Source organism: Xiphophorus couchianus, chromosome 7 (genome assembly GCF_001444195.1).
Source record: "Xiphophorus couchianus chromosome 7, X_couchianus-1.0, whole genome shotgun sequence".
Taxonomy (NCBI): domain Eukaryota; kingdom Metazoa; phylum Chordata; class Actinopteri; order Cyprinodontiformes; family Poeciliidae; genus Xiphophorus; species Xiphophorus couchianus.
In genome coordinates, this window is record NC_040234.1 from 4,282,732 (window position 1) to 4,300,283 (window position 17,552).

General features: G+C 40.5%; 2 protein-coding genes across 2 annotated transcripts; one reads left to right on the plus strand and one right to left on the minus strand.

Annotated features, from left to right (window-relative positions):
• Positions 1 to 562: 562 nt before the first annotated feature.
• On the minus strand, positions 563 to 5,827 carry nup35 (nucleoporin 35). The gene is made up of 9 exons (XM_028024500.1): positions 5,531 to 5,827; positions 3,757 to 3,924; positions 3,543 to 3,679; positions 2,715 to 2,772; positions 2,529 to 2,637; positions 2,290 to 2,359; positions 2,072 to 2,200; positions 1,861 to 1,989; positions 563 to 813 (listed from the first exon to the last, which is right to left on the minus strand). Exons 1-9 carry the CDS (start codon positions 5,541 to 5,543, stop codon positions 736 to 738), a joined length of 891 nt encoding a protein of 296 aa, XP_027880301.1. The 5' UTR covers positions 5,544 to 5,827; the 3' UTR covers positions 563 to 735.
• Positions 5,828 to 6,594: 767 nt separating this feature from the next.
• On the plus strand, positions 6,595 to 17,289 carry dnajc10 (DnaJ (Hsp40) homolog, subfamily C, member 10). The gene is made up of 25 exons (XM_028024177.1): positions 6,595 to 6,705; positions 7,733 to 7,975; positions 8,069 to 8,231; positions 8,350 to 8,400; positions 8,533 to 8,615; positions 9,369 to 9,500; positions 10,444 to 10,537; positions 10,878 to 10,955; positions 11,104 to 11,147; positions 11,921 to 11,986; positions 12,069 to 12,134; positions 12,237 to 12,326; positions 12,407 to 12,514; positions 12,583 to 12,697; positions 12,811 to 12,938; positions 13,623 to 13,739; positions 13,816 to 13,917; positions 14,017 to 14,077; positions 14,254 to 14,348; positions 15,282 to 15,415; positions 15,502 to 15,555; positions 15,728 to 15,875; positions 16,077 to 16,199; positions 16,293 to 16,400; positions 16,488 to 17,289. Exons 2-25 carry the CDS (start codon positions 7,769 to 7,771, stop codon positions 16,497 to 16,499), a joined length of 2,379 nt encoding a protein of 792 aa, XP_027879978.1. The 5' UTR covers positions 6,595 to 6,705; positions 7,733 to 7,768; the 3' UTR covers positions 16,500 to 17,289.
• Positions 17,290 to 17,552: the final 263 nt, after the last annotated feature.

The window sequence follows — 17,552 nt, forward strand, 5'->3', positions numbered from 1 at the left end:
AGTAAGAGATTAAAAATCTATTAAAAACAAGTAAAAATCAAGAAGGAAATAATTGACTAACTGAATCAGAAAAGAATGTGGATAAAATAATAATAATTAAAAAAGCAGATAAAATGTGTCGTATAATATGTGACAGGTAGTCTTTGCCTTCCCCCAATGCAAACTGCAAAAATATACAGCTCAGTCAGAAACAACCAATCAGAGCCAGGAGGAGGGTCTAAGTTCTCCATTATACAGCCTAAAATATGTCAGAGTGAACCTGAGTTATTCTGAAATATGTGTGGACACCCTGTCCCGACACATGCCTGGTTACTCCCGGCAACAGACATGTTTTCCCTCAGCAGTTAGAATCTCTCCTTACCTGATAAAACCTGCATCATCATCACAAAAAGCTGATTTTTCTTGTTTTTAAATTCTAATCTTTCCATCTTATTTACATCCATGTATCCGTCTGTCCGTCCATCCCTTTGCCTGGTCATGTGGGGGCTGGTGTCCGTCTCCAGCGGTCACCTTGACTGCGTTGCCACCTTGTGCCCAATTAAAATGAAATGACTCTACTGGATTAAAGAAAAGGACAAACTTTATTGAGAAAAAGACATTAAAAAAATCATGATAAAAAATAAGCAGACAGAGATTCTCCAACCGTCTCTCTCTCGCACACACACACACACACACGCACACACCCAAACACACTGTAGTGAATCCTGTTCTCTATCTGCATATATTCCTCTCTCATCACCAGCCAAACATGTACTCCATTGCTTTGGAAACAAAGCTGTCGTCCTTCCTGGGCGTCTGTCTGTCCGTCACCACCTGAGCGTGGACAGATGTACACAGATGTTCAAGCTGAAGCGATTGAGAACGATTCTGCATGCAGAGACAGAAGCTGCGTTTCCACTACAAGTGTGCGCAAAACTTTGGTGTTTAACTAATGTCGAAAAACACAATTTTGGCGTGGCGGTGTTTCCGTTAAATAAGAAATTAAATGAAAATCCCACGTGAATATGTTTGCTCACGCAACAGATCGTTAAAACTGGACCATCATCCTTTGCTGACCCAAGTGTTGATTATATGACTTGTGTGATGTGACAAAAGTGTTTCCATTGCAGCTTTGCAAAATACAATAATTTTGATAATGGCCAAAAAATATGACGGTGTAGTAGACAAAAACAAAGAAAGAAATAGATGTAGATGGTAGTAAATTTTCACCAAAATACTCAGAAATTTTGAACTAAGTTTTTTTTAGTTTTCTAGAAAGAAAACTAGGTTTTCTTATTTTTTTCAAGCAAATTTGCAAATTTTCAAACTCAGAAATTTCCACTTTTTTTTCTAGAAAATTTCTGAGACTAATCTCTTCATTTCGGAGTTCTTTCTAGCAAATTTTCGACTTTTCAAATTCAGAGATTTTCTTGTTTTTTGTAGATTTCTGAGATATTTTTGGCTGATATATACTCATCCTTTTTTTTTCTATGTATAATCAATCAATCACATTTTATTTGTATAGCACATTTCAGCAGCAAGGCATTTCAAAGTGCTTTACATCATATCAAACACAGAAACACAAAGTCATCAAGCAAGTTCTTGCTTTTGCATCCATAAAAGGTTTTCCGGTTACACTGTTATATGGAACGAAATACCTATTGGTATTTTTATTCCCACTCACGCTCACAATCACGCAGTTTAAAACGATGTAAACAGTCTTTCAACGGGCTTCCGGCAATGGACAATGACCCTAATACACTGACATAGGAAAGCCACAAAACACATTTTCACTAAGCAAATTCATTTTCGTAATTCCAACTTGCGCAATTTTAAGGTGAATGGAAATGCAGACAGAGTGAGATGGAGATGTGAAGTCACCTGGTAGTCGCTGCCGGAGCTCCTGTAGGAAGCGCTGAGGGGCCGGATGGCGGACCGAGGGGTGGAGGGGAGAGCAGAGGAGGAGACGGAGAGGGGCGGAGAGACGGCTTCACTGCTCCCCATCACACTCTGGGAGAAACGATGAAGGGTCAAACCTCCAATTTAAGTGAAACAGAAACAGACGGCATGCTGGGTAACAGCAGGAACGCACCTTGTCTATACAGGGCTTAACTCCCACCATGATGGAATCTCCGAACACCTTCCCGTCTTTGGACAGGGCTTTCCTGGCCTGCAGTCTGGACTGGTACTGGAGGTGCATCCAGTTCCCAGGAGACGCCATCTGCCAACACATCACCAGTTTGTGTGTGTGCCAGTCAATCAGTTTGTAGCTGAGAGAAACCACTAAAACCAGTAACTAGCTGCTCTCACCGTGTGTTTGAGAATGTTTCCATACTGAGCGAACTGCAGCAGGATGTAGGACGCTGAGGCTGGAGGGAAACTGAAACACACATCAGTGACTTACTATACTGCTGCAGTCAAAGTGCTTTCATACTGTTTTTCTTTATGACCGTAACATGACCAAAAACGGTGTATATTAAAATACTTTCCAGTGATTTCTGCAAGCGACTGCAAAGCTAAAAGGCTAGAACGAGGTCGAGTATGAATACCCAAAGACCGTGACCCAGGTCTGGTCCAGCTGGTCGTCAGATGACAGAGACTCCCCCTGACTGTAGAAAGGATCCACCTGCGCCGGAGAAAGGCACCCCTGCTGGAACACTGGACACAGGAAGCCGGGGTCAAGCCGGGGTTCACTTTATAATTACTGAGTCAGTGAGGGGTGTATCAGTACGCACCTGATCCTGGAGTGGAGGCCTGGCGTGCTGAGAGGGGAGACTGCATGACTGGAAAAGACTGAAACGAAACAGAGACCCAATGTTGACATTTATGCCATTTATGTCTTAAGAGATCAGACACCAGCTATGTTTGCATTACAAATTTGTGCAAGTCTTTGTTGATATTCTGCTAATGTTGAAAAAACGCAATTTTGTAAAAATTCATATTAAAATCACCTGTGAAGATGCTTGTTCATGCAACAAGTCAGTAAAAATCATGGCAGCAACAGACGTAAACTTTGTACAAAAAACCCAACAACAAACTACAAAGACGACCACTTCCTGTTGTCTTCTTTGTGATTTTCACTAGTAACAGTCGGATCAGCACTGCTTGACTGGTGTGAAGCGGAAAAAGTCTTTCCATTGCATTTTTTTTGGAGCACTTTATTTGAAAGTGCTAAGACCGAAAAGGTGGTAAAGAGAAATGGAAGACATGCGGTAAAGATCACCAGGCCGGGAATCGAACCTGCGATGGCCACGTCGAGGACTAAGCCTCCTTATGTGAGTTGTGCTTAACCTCTGCGCCACCACAGCACACCCTCTGTTTCGAAAAACCACCTCATGTAGCCCCCTCTTTTAAAACACAATACTTTTCTAAATTGGTTATTTAGAAAAGAATGTGTTTCCATTTTGTTTCCATTAAGCAAATTTCAATTTGCGCATCACTATGGTTAATGGAAACGCAGCTGATCTTAGATTAGCCAAATTAAAGCCTTTTTTGCTAACTGCTCTGTTCCAGTTCACCTGGATGTCTCGTCATCCTACTCTTTTACCTGGCTGCGTACAAACCTGCTTGAGTGCACTGAGCGGCGTTCCCATGGTGACCAGGTCGTCGTAGATGCTGCGGACAGGGGGAGCTCCGCTCTTATCTTTTGGCGTGGGGACGACGGGCTGCGGGGCCGAACCTCCTCCACTACTGGCGCTTCCTGAAACAAACCTCCAGATTAACACACAGCCTACCCACCACGACAACAACAGCAACATCCAGCGCTGTTCTGCTGACCTCGACTTGCACTCAGGCTCTCTGCGAGGGGCGAGGTCAGGCTGAAAGGGCGGGGCTGTGGGGTGGCCGGTGCCGGCAGGTCACCCATGAGGAAACCGGGGAGAAACTGAGCTCCGGAGGTCGGCTTTGGCGAGGTGGGAGAACCCAGAGTCATCGGTTCAGAGCCCACTGGAAGACAGCAACAGCAGGATGATTACCAAGGGTTATATTCCACAGGAATCTTTCATGTTTTGTAATAATGCAACTTCAGTGTATACCGTTGAAGTTTAACTTGGTAGGCCACAGAGTTGGGTAATAACTATTTAGATTTACAGTAGGAGTGTAAATCTTTATGGATGCAAACTCGACTAAAAACCCACCTGTTTAGAATTGTATTTGAAACGTAATCAATTACAAATTTATTGATGGAACTTGACTTAATATCGTGTTTTGATTGTTGATTCTATGTTGCTTTGTGTTTCTGTGTTTGATATGATGTAAAGCACTTTGAAATGCCTTGCTGCTGAAATGTGCTATACAAATAAAACTTGATTGATTGATTGATTTACTCACGTTTAGTAATTCAGTAACTGTTTTGAAGAAAAAAAAATCTACTTTTCGGAGTATTTTTACTACCCTGAACTTTTTACTTGAGTAATTTTATTATGAAGTATCACCACTCTGACTTGAGTGAAATTTCTGCATTCTCTACCAACTGAATGGAAAAACAAAAATTCACCCAATTTTTGTTAAAGTTCTTAATGGAAGAAACTGATTTGGAAACGTTCTCTCTTGCCTGATTTTCTTATTACTTATATGAATTATTTTCATACTTAAAATACCAAAATTTCCACTCAACTTCATATTTTGGTCTGTCTAAGTAATTTTTAAATATTAAATGATTGATAATTTCATCACTTGCTCTTCTTGAGTAGACGTTTTTGTCAAATGTTTTTACTCTTACTTGAGTGACTTCTTGGACGGCTACTTTTTAATCTTACTTGAGTAAAAACATGTTGAAGTTGTTCTACTCTTACTTGAGTATAGTTTTTAGGTACTCCACCTACCTCTGGTAGGCCAACATAAGCACTGTGAAAATGTTTGTAGTCACAAAAAGGAGTGTTTGTGTAAATCTTTATGCAAACACACATTTGAAAAGTCACACATGCATTTGTATGCTGCCCCCTTCACTCTGTTGTCTCTAAATGAAATCCAGGGCAACCACAAGTCTAAAGCAGGGTTAAGTCATGAGGAAAGGCGTAATGACTCTCATTCACGCTTTGTTCTAAGTCATTTAAAGAGCAGAGCAAACATGTGGAAGGTGATCTGGTTACATTAGACCAAAACCATGTCATAATGGCCTAATCAAAGACCCAATTCCAACTGAGCATGTCCAGACATGAGTGCTTTTGAAAGCAAATGTAGGAAACCAATCAGACTCACTGATAGACGGTAGAACCAAACACTTGAAGCTGCTGTGACTTCAGCCAATGATGGTTCCACACAGAGTAAAGTAGTGACGTAGGGGGCTCAATATTATATACTCACCTCACTTAAGGAAGTCAGTAACATTTCTAACCACCACCGAGTTATTTTAAAGCTAAATATATTGCGCGGAATGATCACAATTACGGTAGAAAGCAAAAATATCCCAAACGAACGAGTGATGGTTAACTGTATGTTTCAAAGCAAGACATAAAGCTACGTTCAGTGTTCTTGAGCACACAACATTAAGTGAAAAACCACTTTAACACTAGCAGAGCGCGCGATGAAGATTGTACAAAAGTTACAGTACCTTGTAACTCCATTTTCTTCTTTTTCTACAGCCGCGAGTTTCAAAAGTAGGAAGTGACGAAAGGGGGAAAATAGGCCAGTGGCAAACAAACTCAGAGCTAGCTCTTCACTAACTGTAACTTCCTGTTGTTGTCACACAAACCTCTGATGGGTTCTTTTTATTAAATGGTCTAATGTGGAGAAGTTGAGCGGGTTAATGCCCGCTTTTTGAGAGAACCACAGCTCGTTCACGGAGGGCTGAAATTATTGCTGGAGTGAGCGGATGGTTCGCCTACAGAAAGTTCCGGCGCATGTAACTGATGGCATCGGTGAGACGTTCAAGTGCATCGTTTTTTAACACGTACCCGTACAATTTAAATATTCAGAAATGTTAAAAATGTGTTTCCGGGCACAGTAAGATATACTAATTCTTTCCGAATTAATGATATGTAAAGTAATAATAATAATACAAACCTAAAGTACTCATATAATATATGTTCTACCTGTTTGAATATGTTGGCTTTTAAGCTAAAAGCAGAAATAAATCTTAAAGACTTTCAAAGTCCATTTGCGGTTGAAAAATTGTGATTATGTTAGTTGCCCAAGGTATTTAAACCACCTGGCAAACATGACAAATAACACTTAACTTTTATCAATCATTTTCTGGCCATGGGTTTGAAACACAATTAAAAAATAATTTATTGTAAAAATGTCTTTAATTTCTAATTTAGACAGACATAATTACTTAATGGGTGTATGCTTCGTTGAGTATCAGATAAATCAGAATTTACGGTAAAATGTTTTCCAAATCTGAAATTATAAACGGCACAATTTTCGAATGCACCATACTTTACGTCATCTCCATGTGGTTGCGAAGCGTCAAATTTCATCAAATATTCGAGCTAGCTTCCGTGAGTTTAAAGGTTCTCGTGTCAAAATAAAAGTTCAAATTCAGCCGTGCCTATTTGGAAACGTTAGCCATTTCTTTTACTGGCTCTTAGATGGGAAGCAACGAACTATGAACTGAACGACGCAGTCACGACTTTGTTTTCAACGTTTCGGTTATCCGCAAGACTTTATTTTGAATGAAAAGAGACGGAAGTGGCCCCGTTAGCGTGAACAACTTGATACCGGCATGAGCCGGATGCTGATGCGGATCTTCATCTGCAGGCTGAAAGGTGTTGAATCTCCTCGGAGGTAACAAAGCTTTGGTTTTATTCCCGTAAAAAAAAAAAACGTTTGTAAGCATTAGAGGAAATATTCGCTTTAACCACAATTCCGCACCGTCTGTGCCTGTCTGTAGCGGTTAACCGGATATTAAGATAATAAGCAGTTCTTGTTCCAGTTAGCTTAGCTTAGCCTTTTAAAGAAGGCTTTTTATTCTGTGAAAATAACGCTTTTCTGAAAGTTGATAAATTTATTGTCCTCAACAAAAGTTTGAATTTAAACTGGGTCGGAATGAATTGTCGTTATAACCGCATTTTCTTTCTATAACTTGTTACTGGTCAAGTAGCGAATGTACTGGTATGTTTTATTCTTGTGCGAGTAATTTTATTAGGTGGAGATTTATAGTTTTCATTTAGTTGTGAGCGATGTTTATGATTAAAAGAAACGTTGTTTGCCTTTTTGTGATGTAGAATTCGGTGTATTTTCTTCAGTTAGGAAGCTGAAAGTTGTAAAGTTTGTCTTTAAAAAATGGGGCGTACAGTTTCTGGTGGGCAACAGATACTTTTGGTAGCCAACCAAGTCATGTTCACAAACTACTACTGTAAAGAATGGTTGCAAAAAGTAAATGAAATTTTCTGAAAACACTAAATATATGTGATAATGTCACTCAAAAACTCACGGAAGGCGAGGTAGATTATATCTCTTGTCTAATTTCACATTTTTCTGTCCTGGGCACGAGAAACCAACTTTATTATTATTTTTTCCACCCATGTTGCCAAAAACGCAAGTCAAATATTAATACTACACATGTCCGTGGCGGCAGTCCTTTGTTGAAAACCAGTTTTAATTATATCCACTTCCAGTTGAATCCTATTAGCAAAAAATATCTTGATAATTCTCAAGACATTTTGAAAAAATATCCTTTGGACTAGTGAGACAAAAGTGGATCTGCTTGGAGGGTTTATACATTATAGAAGAATATCATATAGTCATGCGGTGGTGGTAGAATGTTGACACCTGTATGACGGAAATTAATATTGAGGATATTCTCCTTCAGTACCAGGTTCTAGGGGTTACAGTAGAAGGACCAGAGATGGGGCCCAGAGTCGTCCACAGGGTCTTAAGGCCTGTTATCCTCACGCTGTCGCTGGTTTTCGTCTTTGCCATCTTGCTGGCGGCGGTTTGTGCTAAGGAGTCGGACTACTACGAGCTGCTGGGGGTCAGCAGGGAAGCGACGACAAGAGAGATCCGACAGGCGTTCAAGAAGCTGGCGCTCACCATGCATCCCGACAAAAACCCTGTGAGTCACAGACAGGAAAAGCCAAAAATCTCAAACATTTTTGGTAGATTAGAGTCTGCTTGTCATCGTTAATGCTGACCAACGATTGCTTAGGGTGACTCCTCGGCTCACGAGAAGTTCCTGAAGGTGAATCGGGCGTATGAAGTGCTGAAAGATGAAGACTTGAGAAAGAAATATGATAAATATGGAGAAAAGGGATTGGACGAGCAGCAGGGAGGACGCTACGAGAGCTGGAACTTCTACCGCTACGACTTTGGTAAGACTCCCATCTACATTTACCAGCACTTTAAATAGTTTTTGTTCTAAACCACCAACTCCTCCTATCATGATGTTTGTATGGTATTGCGACTAATGTATCGGTCTGTCTGTTACAGGTATCTACGATGATGATCTGGAGATTATCACGTTGGACAGCGGCGACTTTGGTAAGGTTTTAACAAAGAAAGCAACAACGAAAAGCAGTAAATGAGGAAGTAAACTGTTGCAAGTAAAGTGGTGAGAACTGCCAGCATGTGGGTTAAAAATGGTGAGTAAACGTCTATGCGTTTGTGTTCTAGAAGCAGCAGTGAACTCTGGAGAAATCTGGTTTGTCAACTTCTACTTCCCACGATGCTCGCACTGCCACCAGCTGGCTCCAACGGTAATAAAACACCAACACAAATAGACACACTAAACACGCCTCTGGAGTCTTGGGGAAATTCAGGTGTGTTGTCTGCTGTTTCTGAACACACTTGAATTTCTAGCTGACTCTTGTTAAAAAAAAAAGAAACAAACAAACAAGAATATGCTGATTTTGGCATTACAAATCTGTTTACTTGCCACATTTTCATGATGCTACAAGTTTGCCAACTTTAGTGGTTTCGATCGGTGCACTTGTTTTGGGCTAAAGAAAGTAGAATTTACATTATTATAAAGAAAAATGTTTAATTTGCTGTGACATCACAGTCTTGTTTTATTTATTTTTGGTGCTTATCTATCAACAGACAATCTGGGGATGAAAGCTCTGCCACTATATGGTCAAGCAATTATTAGCAGAATTCACGTAAACCAAACCGAGACCTAGGTTTGTAGACAGACCAGAGTTAGGCTTTTTGGTCCACATCAGACTTTGATTGCACATTCACACCTCCCCCAAACAAACCAAACTTTATAGTGAGTTCTATTAAAGGAGACTAAACAGGGAATGCACCCTGAGTGTGTATGCAATAAGCCTTTCATGAATCTCCAAATATCGGTGGTGGCTGACTTGGCTCAAGTTCAGGGTTCATATACTACAGCTGGAATTCTAACGAAACACAAGGCAGATATGCTGTGTTTGTAAACTTAATCATTAAGTAAATCTTTCTTTCGTCAAACTCTTAACATTGTTTTCTATATTCTGTATGTGACGCAGTGGAGGGAGTTTGCCAAGGAGATGGACGGAGTCATCCGGATTGGAGCGGTGAACTGTGGAGACAACAACCATCTGTGCAGGAGGAAAGGCATCAACAGCTATCCCAGCCTGTACATCTATAGAGCAGGACAGGTCTGTTTTATATATGCTTATTTATACTACTACCATACTCAATATTGTAAATTATTTTAATCAACTCCTTTGATTAAAATAATCAAAGGAGATGTACAAGATTTACAGTGTCTTGTAAATCTTTATCAGTCATCCACAACTTCCCTTTTTCCAGGGAGTGTGAATACGATGCAACACAAGCTGCGTTTCCATCACAAATGTGCGCAAAACTTTGTCAATATTCCATTAATGTTCGAAGAAACACAATTTCAAATTTGTGGTGTTTCCAGTGCAATTAAAATCACACGTGATTTTGTTCATGCTATTAACAAAAAACATGTTGTACCACGATCCTCCGACCACTCCCGGTCATCTTTCTTGTCTTTCCCGCTAGTAGTAACATCCGAAAAAAGTGTTCCCATCACAGTTTTGCGAAATAAACCAATTTTTATTTGGCCAACAAACCTCCTTATCTTAGTGCCAAAACTTTTTCAATTCAGTTCAAAGTTCAATTAAAAAATGCCTTATTGATCCCAAAGGGAATTTAAATGTCATTGTAACTTATATTAATTAAATTAAAAATGCTATCAAACGATGAAAGTTTTTTTCGAAATTGAGGTGTGTCCATTAAACTTAATTTATTTTCGGTATATCAAGTTGCTCATTTATATGGTCAATGAAAGCGTGACTACAGAGGCACATTTCTTTTAGCCACTTCTCAATCAAAACCAAAAAAGTCAGAACATGCCATTCAAGTATAGTTCAAGTAATGTTTGTTTTTATTGTTTCAAAGCAGCTGGTTATAATGTCCCAATAAAATCACCAGCTTTCAGACGGCCTCTGGGAAGACGCCACATTGCTGATTTGTGAATCTCCAGATCAGAGTTGCTTCTCACTGACATGCACCACAAGCAGAGCTCATCCTGTGAGGACCAGCCTCTGATCCATCTGTGTGTTTCTGCAGAGGCCGGAGAAATTCACGGGGGAGAGGAACGGAGACAACCTGGTTCGCTTCTCCATGCAGTTCATCACTACAACAGTCACTGAGCTGTGGCAGGGTGAGCTCATCCTTCATCCATTTTCAGACCAAACATTTCAAATCTGCCAACTTTTCTGTCAACCATCCATTAATAACACAGTATGCATCTTTATTGTAAATTCTATACTGCTTTCGTTTAGTAAGTTGCACGCAGGTTTTCTGTTTTGTTGTTCTAAGATGAACTGGTCAGAATTTTGTGGCTTTGAATTTCTGGCTTTTGAAACGTTTTGTCCTGCTGATGTCAGCTTTAACCCTTCTCTCTTAATTCACAGTTTGTTTCTTTGATTTCAAACCACTTCTGTACACACCTTGGAAGGAGTTTCTTTCTGTTCAGCCTCTTACTCCCTCTTCCTCTCCAGGCAATGTGTTCACTGAGATAGAGAACGCGTTCTCGTCAGGACTCGGCTGGCTTATCACCTTCTGCTCTGATACTGGAGGTAACATGGACTTTACTGGACACAGCTGTCAATGCAAAATATTAGGCTAATAACACACACACACATATACACTCCTGTCATCAAAAATGTCATTAATAACTTTGTAAATTCCTGCTCTACATGCTGACACGTGTCTTGTGTTTCTCAGATTGTTTGGAGCCCAGGACACGACAGAAGCTTGCCGGAATGTTGGTGAGAAAAAAGCTGAATTGGCTAGATTTTAACGTCATCAGCCGAAAAAAAGGAGACACAACAAAACAGTCAGCCTGGGGTATATCCAAATTCTTGAATTGGTCATTGTTTTAAACCTGCAGACAAGTAATGTTAGGTTACCTTGATAAGCAGTCATAACAGTGTGTTTCAGTCGGATATAAGCCATCTTTTTGAAATGATTAAAAAACGTAGTTTTATTCATCAAGCAACTTCCTAGTACAACCACACATTTGTATCATTTTGCACTATTTGACATTATTCCAACAAGTGTACATGAAGTTGTTTCATTTGAGAAGGTGTTCTATGATACTTGAGCTCTATAAAGTCCCCTCCTCACTAATTTCACCACCAAATTAATCATTTATTGTGGTCTTGGAATATTTTCTAAATCCCCTCTACAGTACTAATCACCCACACAGCTGTAATAACTGTGCCGACTCGAGATCATTTCTCTTTAAGCTCAAAGATAATAACTTCAGTTTTGTTTCTATTCAGCTGGAGGAAGTTAACACACATACACACATTAATTTACTCTAAGCGAGTCAGTGCTTGGATGGGTTCGGAGTCACCTGCTGACATTGTAATGTAGAGCTGTGCATCATCTGCGTAGTTCACTAATCTCATTTCTTGTTAGAACCAGAGCTTGCAGGAGCATGCAGATATTAAATAGAGATCCAAGGATTGAACCTTGTGGCACCCCACGAAAATCTTTGCAGAGATCTCTGGTCTGAGTGACGGTTGTTTGCGTTTAGGACGGTCTTGTTAAGGTGGGATGGATGGACTGCACTACACAGCAACAGCTCTGCGACAGTTTTCAAGTAAGACATACCGCTGACATGAAGTAAATGTTGTTTCTTACGGTTCGTGTAGTTGATTTTTTTTTTTATTCTTCCATTTCAGGTGACAAGTGGAGCCACTGCTTTGTTCCCTCCTGGAAGTTCTCTGAAAAAGCAAGGCAGCGTACTGGTATGCTAGAACATGCTAGTATCTGACTGACGTATTGGTGGAAATGCAGTGAGTCATACTTCGGTTCATGTCGATGATTCTGTTCATGTTCATGTAATTTAGTGGCTGAAGACTTTGGATAGCAGGGAGATCTACAATCAGGTCATCAATCATCTGCCTGATCTGGAACTGCTGATGAGTGACAGTTTCAAGGTAGAATCACAACACAAGAGCAGCTGCGTAATCAGATTTTATGTACCATACAGTAAATGTTGAAATGTAACTATTTGCAGAAGAAACTGGCCCATCATCGCTGGTTGATCAGTTTTATGTTCAGTGGCCGATCGGCTTCCAGCGAATACAAGAAGCTTCAAGCTTTACTTCGAAACGATCACATACAGGTAAGCAGCCTTTCTGCTTAGCTTCTAGTCTCAGCCTGACGGTCCCAACCGGCCGTTTGTCTGTCCAGGTCGGCAGAGTGGACTGTGTCGCAGACTCTGAGCTGTGTCAGACTCTGTACATCCACAAACCCTGTGTGGCCGTTTTTAAAGGACTGGGAATTCACGACTTTGAGATCCACCATGGTCAGTACCGCAGCTCTTTTATTTAATCCTATTACTGCCCGTTTGCCTCTTTCAATGCAGTCAGTTTGTTTCAGAGTGTCTGAATGTCCGTGGTGTCCTGTGTCCGTATGCAGGGAAAGACGTATTGTACAACATCGTAGGTTTTGCGAGGGACAGCGTTCGCGCCCATGTGACAACGCTAAGGCCAGACAACTTCCCCTCCAACAGGAAGGAGCCCTGGCTCGTTGACTTCTTTGCTCCGGTTTGTAAAACCTTCTGGAACTGCAGACTGAAATCATTTCTGTTTGTTAAATGCCAAAAAATAATGAGATAGGAAATATTTTTAGGGAGTTTATTGTACTTTGATCAAATTCCGATTTATTAAAGGGAAGGGGTAATATTATATGCAGTTCACTTCTTAGTTAGTTCTTGAACAGGGATTGAAAATTATGTTTAACAAAAATTTTTAAAAAATGAAGCAACATTTAAAGACCCAAGCTTCCAAAGGAGACTGCAAAGATCCTGTTGTAGAAGAACAACAAACTCAATGTTTTGGAGAGGACAACACAAAACCTTGATCTCAGTTGCATAGAAAATGTGTGTTTGATCAAGGCAGCCCACAGACCTGATCAAACCCATTCCTGATCCATTCCTCCAGTTCTGTCAGGAGGAATGGGCCAGAACTCTACGGAACTATTGTGATAATCTTAAGGAAGGAAACCCAAATCGTTTGGCCCAAGCCTTGCATTTAAATGGCAATTCTTCAAAAATACTAAGGAAATTTAATATTAATATTTATTTTCAGTAGACCTGGTTGGGAAAACAAATTGATAATTTGTGTTATAATATATTTCTAGATTTTTATATAATCTTGGAGATTTTTAAAACCGTTTCAAAATAGTTTCTACACAATTTGGTGGATTAAAAATATTCATCTTGGTTGCAGTGGTGTCCTCCATGTCGAGCCTTGCTTCCTGAACTGAGAAAAGCTTCCATCCAGTTGGCTGGACAGATGAAGTTTGGCACCTTGGACTGCACCATCCACCATGACTTGTGCTCCACGGTAGGCTCAGACCCTCTGGGTGTTTTGTGCTGAGGGATCAATCTGTTGGTCATCCGTTACCCTCTTTGTGTTTCAGTATAACATCCAGGCGTATCCCACCACGGTCATCTTTAACGGCTCCTCCATGCACGAATACGAAGGACACCACTCAGCGGACGGCATCCTGGAGTTCATACAGGTCATATTTAACTTTCCATTGGGTTCTGTGTTGGTTTTTACTTTTATGAAAGTAACCAGAAAGGTGATTTCTTTTCTTCTTTTATTTTTGCTTCTCCAGGATCTGGTCAGCCCATCTGTGCTGGTCCTTGATCCCTCCAGCTTCACAGAGAAAGTTAAAGGTACAAACTTTAAATGAATGTAAGGAAAATTGTTCAGTCATATGGACAAGAGGGGCAAAAATAATATGTCTTTAACATTTTCAGATCCTCTTAAAACTCCTTCAGCATGCTCTGGTAGAAATGCATCAGTGTCAGTTCAATGTAAGCTTTAACCATGTTGGGTGGTGATGTTGCAGGCAGAGCTGCAGGGCAGACCTGGGCAGTGGACTTCTACGCTCCTTGGTGTGGTCCCTGTCAGGCCATGATGCCTGAGTGGAGACGCATGGCTCGGGTATGACGGCAAATACACAAATTCAAAAGGAGGTTAAAGGGATCGGTAGTATGTAAAATTTGCTTTTTTGAGCTTCACATCTTATTACTCCCGCTTCAGAAACATCCCCAGACTGTTGATTCTGTCATGCATGTTTGAGGAATCTTTTAATCTCCCGTGGCAACCATTATGCTGTGCAAATTGCCTGGTGGAACCTAGCTCCACCTTCAAGGACAAAGCTCCTCCTCAGAGCTGTAGTTCCCGTGCGACTCCCCCACTAAGCTCCTTCAGACTAGCCAGCAGCAATTAGCTAGCATGTGGTGGAACTGAGCATCAGCTGAGCTCATTATAGGAGCTACTTCTCAGTGCAACGCTGGTAAAAACGTTAAAGGGTTAATAGAGGAGCCATGTTGTGATGACTTCCTGAAGGCGCAGTTTCAGAAAGAGCAGGAGTTCTTAAAGAGACGATACACCCAATTTCAAGTCATTAAATTACAAAGTCAAATTTCTTTTAAGTCATTTTTGGTATTTACAACATTTTTAGAACTGAAGTCAGAGGTTTTTTGTTTTCATTCACAAACTATTTTTACCGGTCAATTTTTGTAATGATACAAATCACATGTTATTTAGGTGCATTTATTTTTAAATCGGTTTAATTAATATTGAACAAGTTGAACAGAGAATCCAGGTCCCACCACACATACAGAAGATGAACACAGAACTGTTTTCCACAGTGACAAAAGCCACTGACTGTGGCCCCAATAACTATGAACAGTTCAATTGAACAACTCCTCTTAAATGATGACATGTTCACATGTTCTAATGTTTTCTGGTTATTTGCATGATGATTAGTTAAAACAGCCACTGATGGATGTGTGTTTCCCACCAGAGGAATCAGAGAGGAGAGGAAGTGCAGTGAAAGCTGTCTCTCTTTACTCTGTCTCTGTGTTGCAGATGGTTTCAGGTCAGATCCTGGTGGGTTCAGTGGACTGTCAGCGCTTCCAGACCTTCTGCCAGAGTCAGGGAGTGAGGGCGTACCCTGAAGTCCGCCTGTACACTGGGAACACCAGGCAGCCAGACCGCTTTACGTAAGTGATCACCGTGGAAGAATCAGCCTCAAATTCTTCTTCTGAAGAGAAGAGACAGAAGAACAGTGATCGGTTTCTCTCTGCAGGAGTTACAATGGCTGGAACAGAGACTCGCATTCTCTCAGAGCATGGGCTCTCAGGTAGCATCTTTATCCGGCTTGACTTCCTTCTTAACAACATGTTTTTCTTCCCACCTTCTGTTCTCTCTTTTTTGCTCTTTTAGGTATATTTCTGTATTCCCATATTTTCTTCTACTACTTTCTTCTTCTCCTGCTTATTTTTGATATTAATGGAGTTAGGTGTTGTGTGTAGTTCTTTGCCCAGAGCATCGGTGGATCTGACTCCAGAGACGTTCAGATCCCAGGTTCTTTCGGGTCGGGATCACTGGGTTCTGGATTTTTACGCCCCTTGGTGTGGACCTTGCCAACACTTCGCCCCAGAGTTTGAGATCCTGGCTCGGGTGAGACACATTTATCAACAGTTCATCCCAAAATTATTCTTACCCCGAGAAGATTTAGATTAAAAATTTGTAGTTTGTTTCTGATAGGAAACCAGATATTACATTCAGTCTGGAGAAACATGTTGGTAAAATAAAACAAATGTGTGTGGTAACTTGACTCATAAATGTTGTTGAGCTTTTAAAGGTTCTCTGTGTTCTCAGATGGTTAAAGGGGAGGTCCGGGCTGGGAAGGTGGACTGTCAGGCTCATCATCAGACGTGTCAGTCAGCTGGAATCACCGCCTACCCAACGGTCCGATTTTACCCAAACCTGGGAACACGGAGGGTGAGGACGCAGACACACCCAGCAGAGGGCGCCTGTGTTTCAACAGTTCTACTTTACAACTAGAATAATAATAACCTGTACTTGTTACTATAGTATGAACACAGTGGGGAGCACATTAACAGCCGGGACGCAAACACAATCGCTGACATCATCAGACATCGGCTAGAGAAGCTGTCACCACGGTTACACAACACAGCAAAGGTAGCCATCTTTTCAGTTACAACTCAAAGCTTAAAGTGTCTCCTAAGATAGAATCAGACTATTTTTCTGGCTCTGCTTGTTTTTTAGGACGAGCTCTGACAGACAAAGAGGTGCCATAGAAGACCAACAACCTGATTGGTCAGAGGAAGGAATGTATTTGGATTTGATTGGTTCGGTGAGTCAGCACTCCAGGAGTTGACAACAGATGAGACGGTCAAGTCACCGACTGATGCTTCTGTCTTGAATCAACTGAACTCTCTAGCCTTAATTTTATCTGCTTTTATTTTGTCTCCAATGTTTGTATTTACTCTATGAAGTAAACCTGTGAGACAGTATGGAATATTGTACATGTCACTGATACAGTTGCACACACAACCAAATGAGGACACACTACTGAAATGTTCCTGAAGGAGCATTTTCAGAAATAACTTTATGTTAAAAATAACATTTTTGCAGCCCTATCTGTGGTTTCATTTGGTTTGTTTTAAACAAATATGTATATTTTTTTGTATAGATAAGCCAGACCTAAATGTGAACCGTTACCTTTTTTATGTGTCATTATATTTGATCTTGACTCTACTGGCTCTGTTGTTTTGATGGAGAATAAAAGTTCTGGATGCCAGCTTGTTAAAAAAGATATACGTTGACAATTCCACTTATGATAATAGCAAATTGATATAAAAAAAAAGAATACAAATTGAAACAAATAAAACATTCTTTTTTCAATGTTACACAAGTTGTCTAGTTTTTTATGTACTTTTTTACATTGACTTGCAAAAGTATGTACACCACTTAAACTTTTTACATTATAACCTCAACCTCAATGAGTCGTACAGTCTCTCACAACTCTCTGAACTTCCAGCAATAAAAAACCTGTTCAAGGAGCAACTGACAGAAAAATGTTATGATTTCATTTAATTGTGTGGCCCCTCTCTCCACCCTCAAATGCCGCCCTGGGAAACCGCCCATCTTTGGCTCGTATCAAAAATCACCATGGTCTTATTGAACTTTTATATTACTTCCTGTAGTGCTGTGGCTTATCCATAGGACTGTCACTGAACATAATATGATGTTAAAAAATAAAAGTTGCTTCTGCTTAGGACTGAAGCCATCAGGTTGGTGGCATTGATTTGTCATCAGATAACTTGTTTC

What these genes read in the sequence shown, in the direction of transcription:
- nup35 (XM_028024500.1), bottom strand. An exon ending in TTAAGCCCTGTATAGACAAG is followed by an intron (nt 1,990 to 2,071) that starts GTGCGTTCCTGC and finishes CGTTTCTCCCAG; the next exon opens with AGTGTGATGGGGAGCAGTGA. An exon ending in GCTCCGGCAGCGACTACCAG is followed by an intron (nt 814 to 1,860) that starts GTGACTTCACAT and finishes GTCCACGCTCAG; the next exon opens with GTGGTGACGGACAGACAGAC.
- dnajc10 (XM_028024177.1), top strand. Translation starts at nt 7,769, where the DNA reads ATGGGGCCCAGAGTCGTCCACAGGGTCTTAAGGCCTGTTATCCTCACG. An exon ending in GCCACCAGCTGGCTCCAACG is followed by an intron (nt 8,616 to 9,368) that starts GTAATAAAACAC and finishes TATGTGACGCAG; the next exon opens with TGGAGGGAGTTTGCCAAGGA. An exon ending in ACCATGACTTGTGCTCCACG is followed by an intron (nt 13,740 to 13,815) that starts GTAGGCTCAGAC and finishes TTTGTGTTTCAG; the next exon opens with TATAACATCCAGGCGTATCC.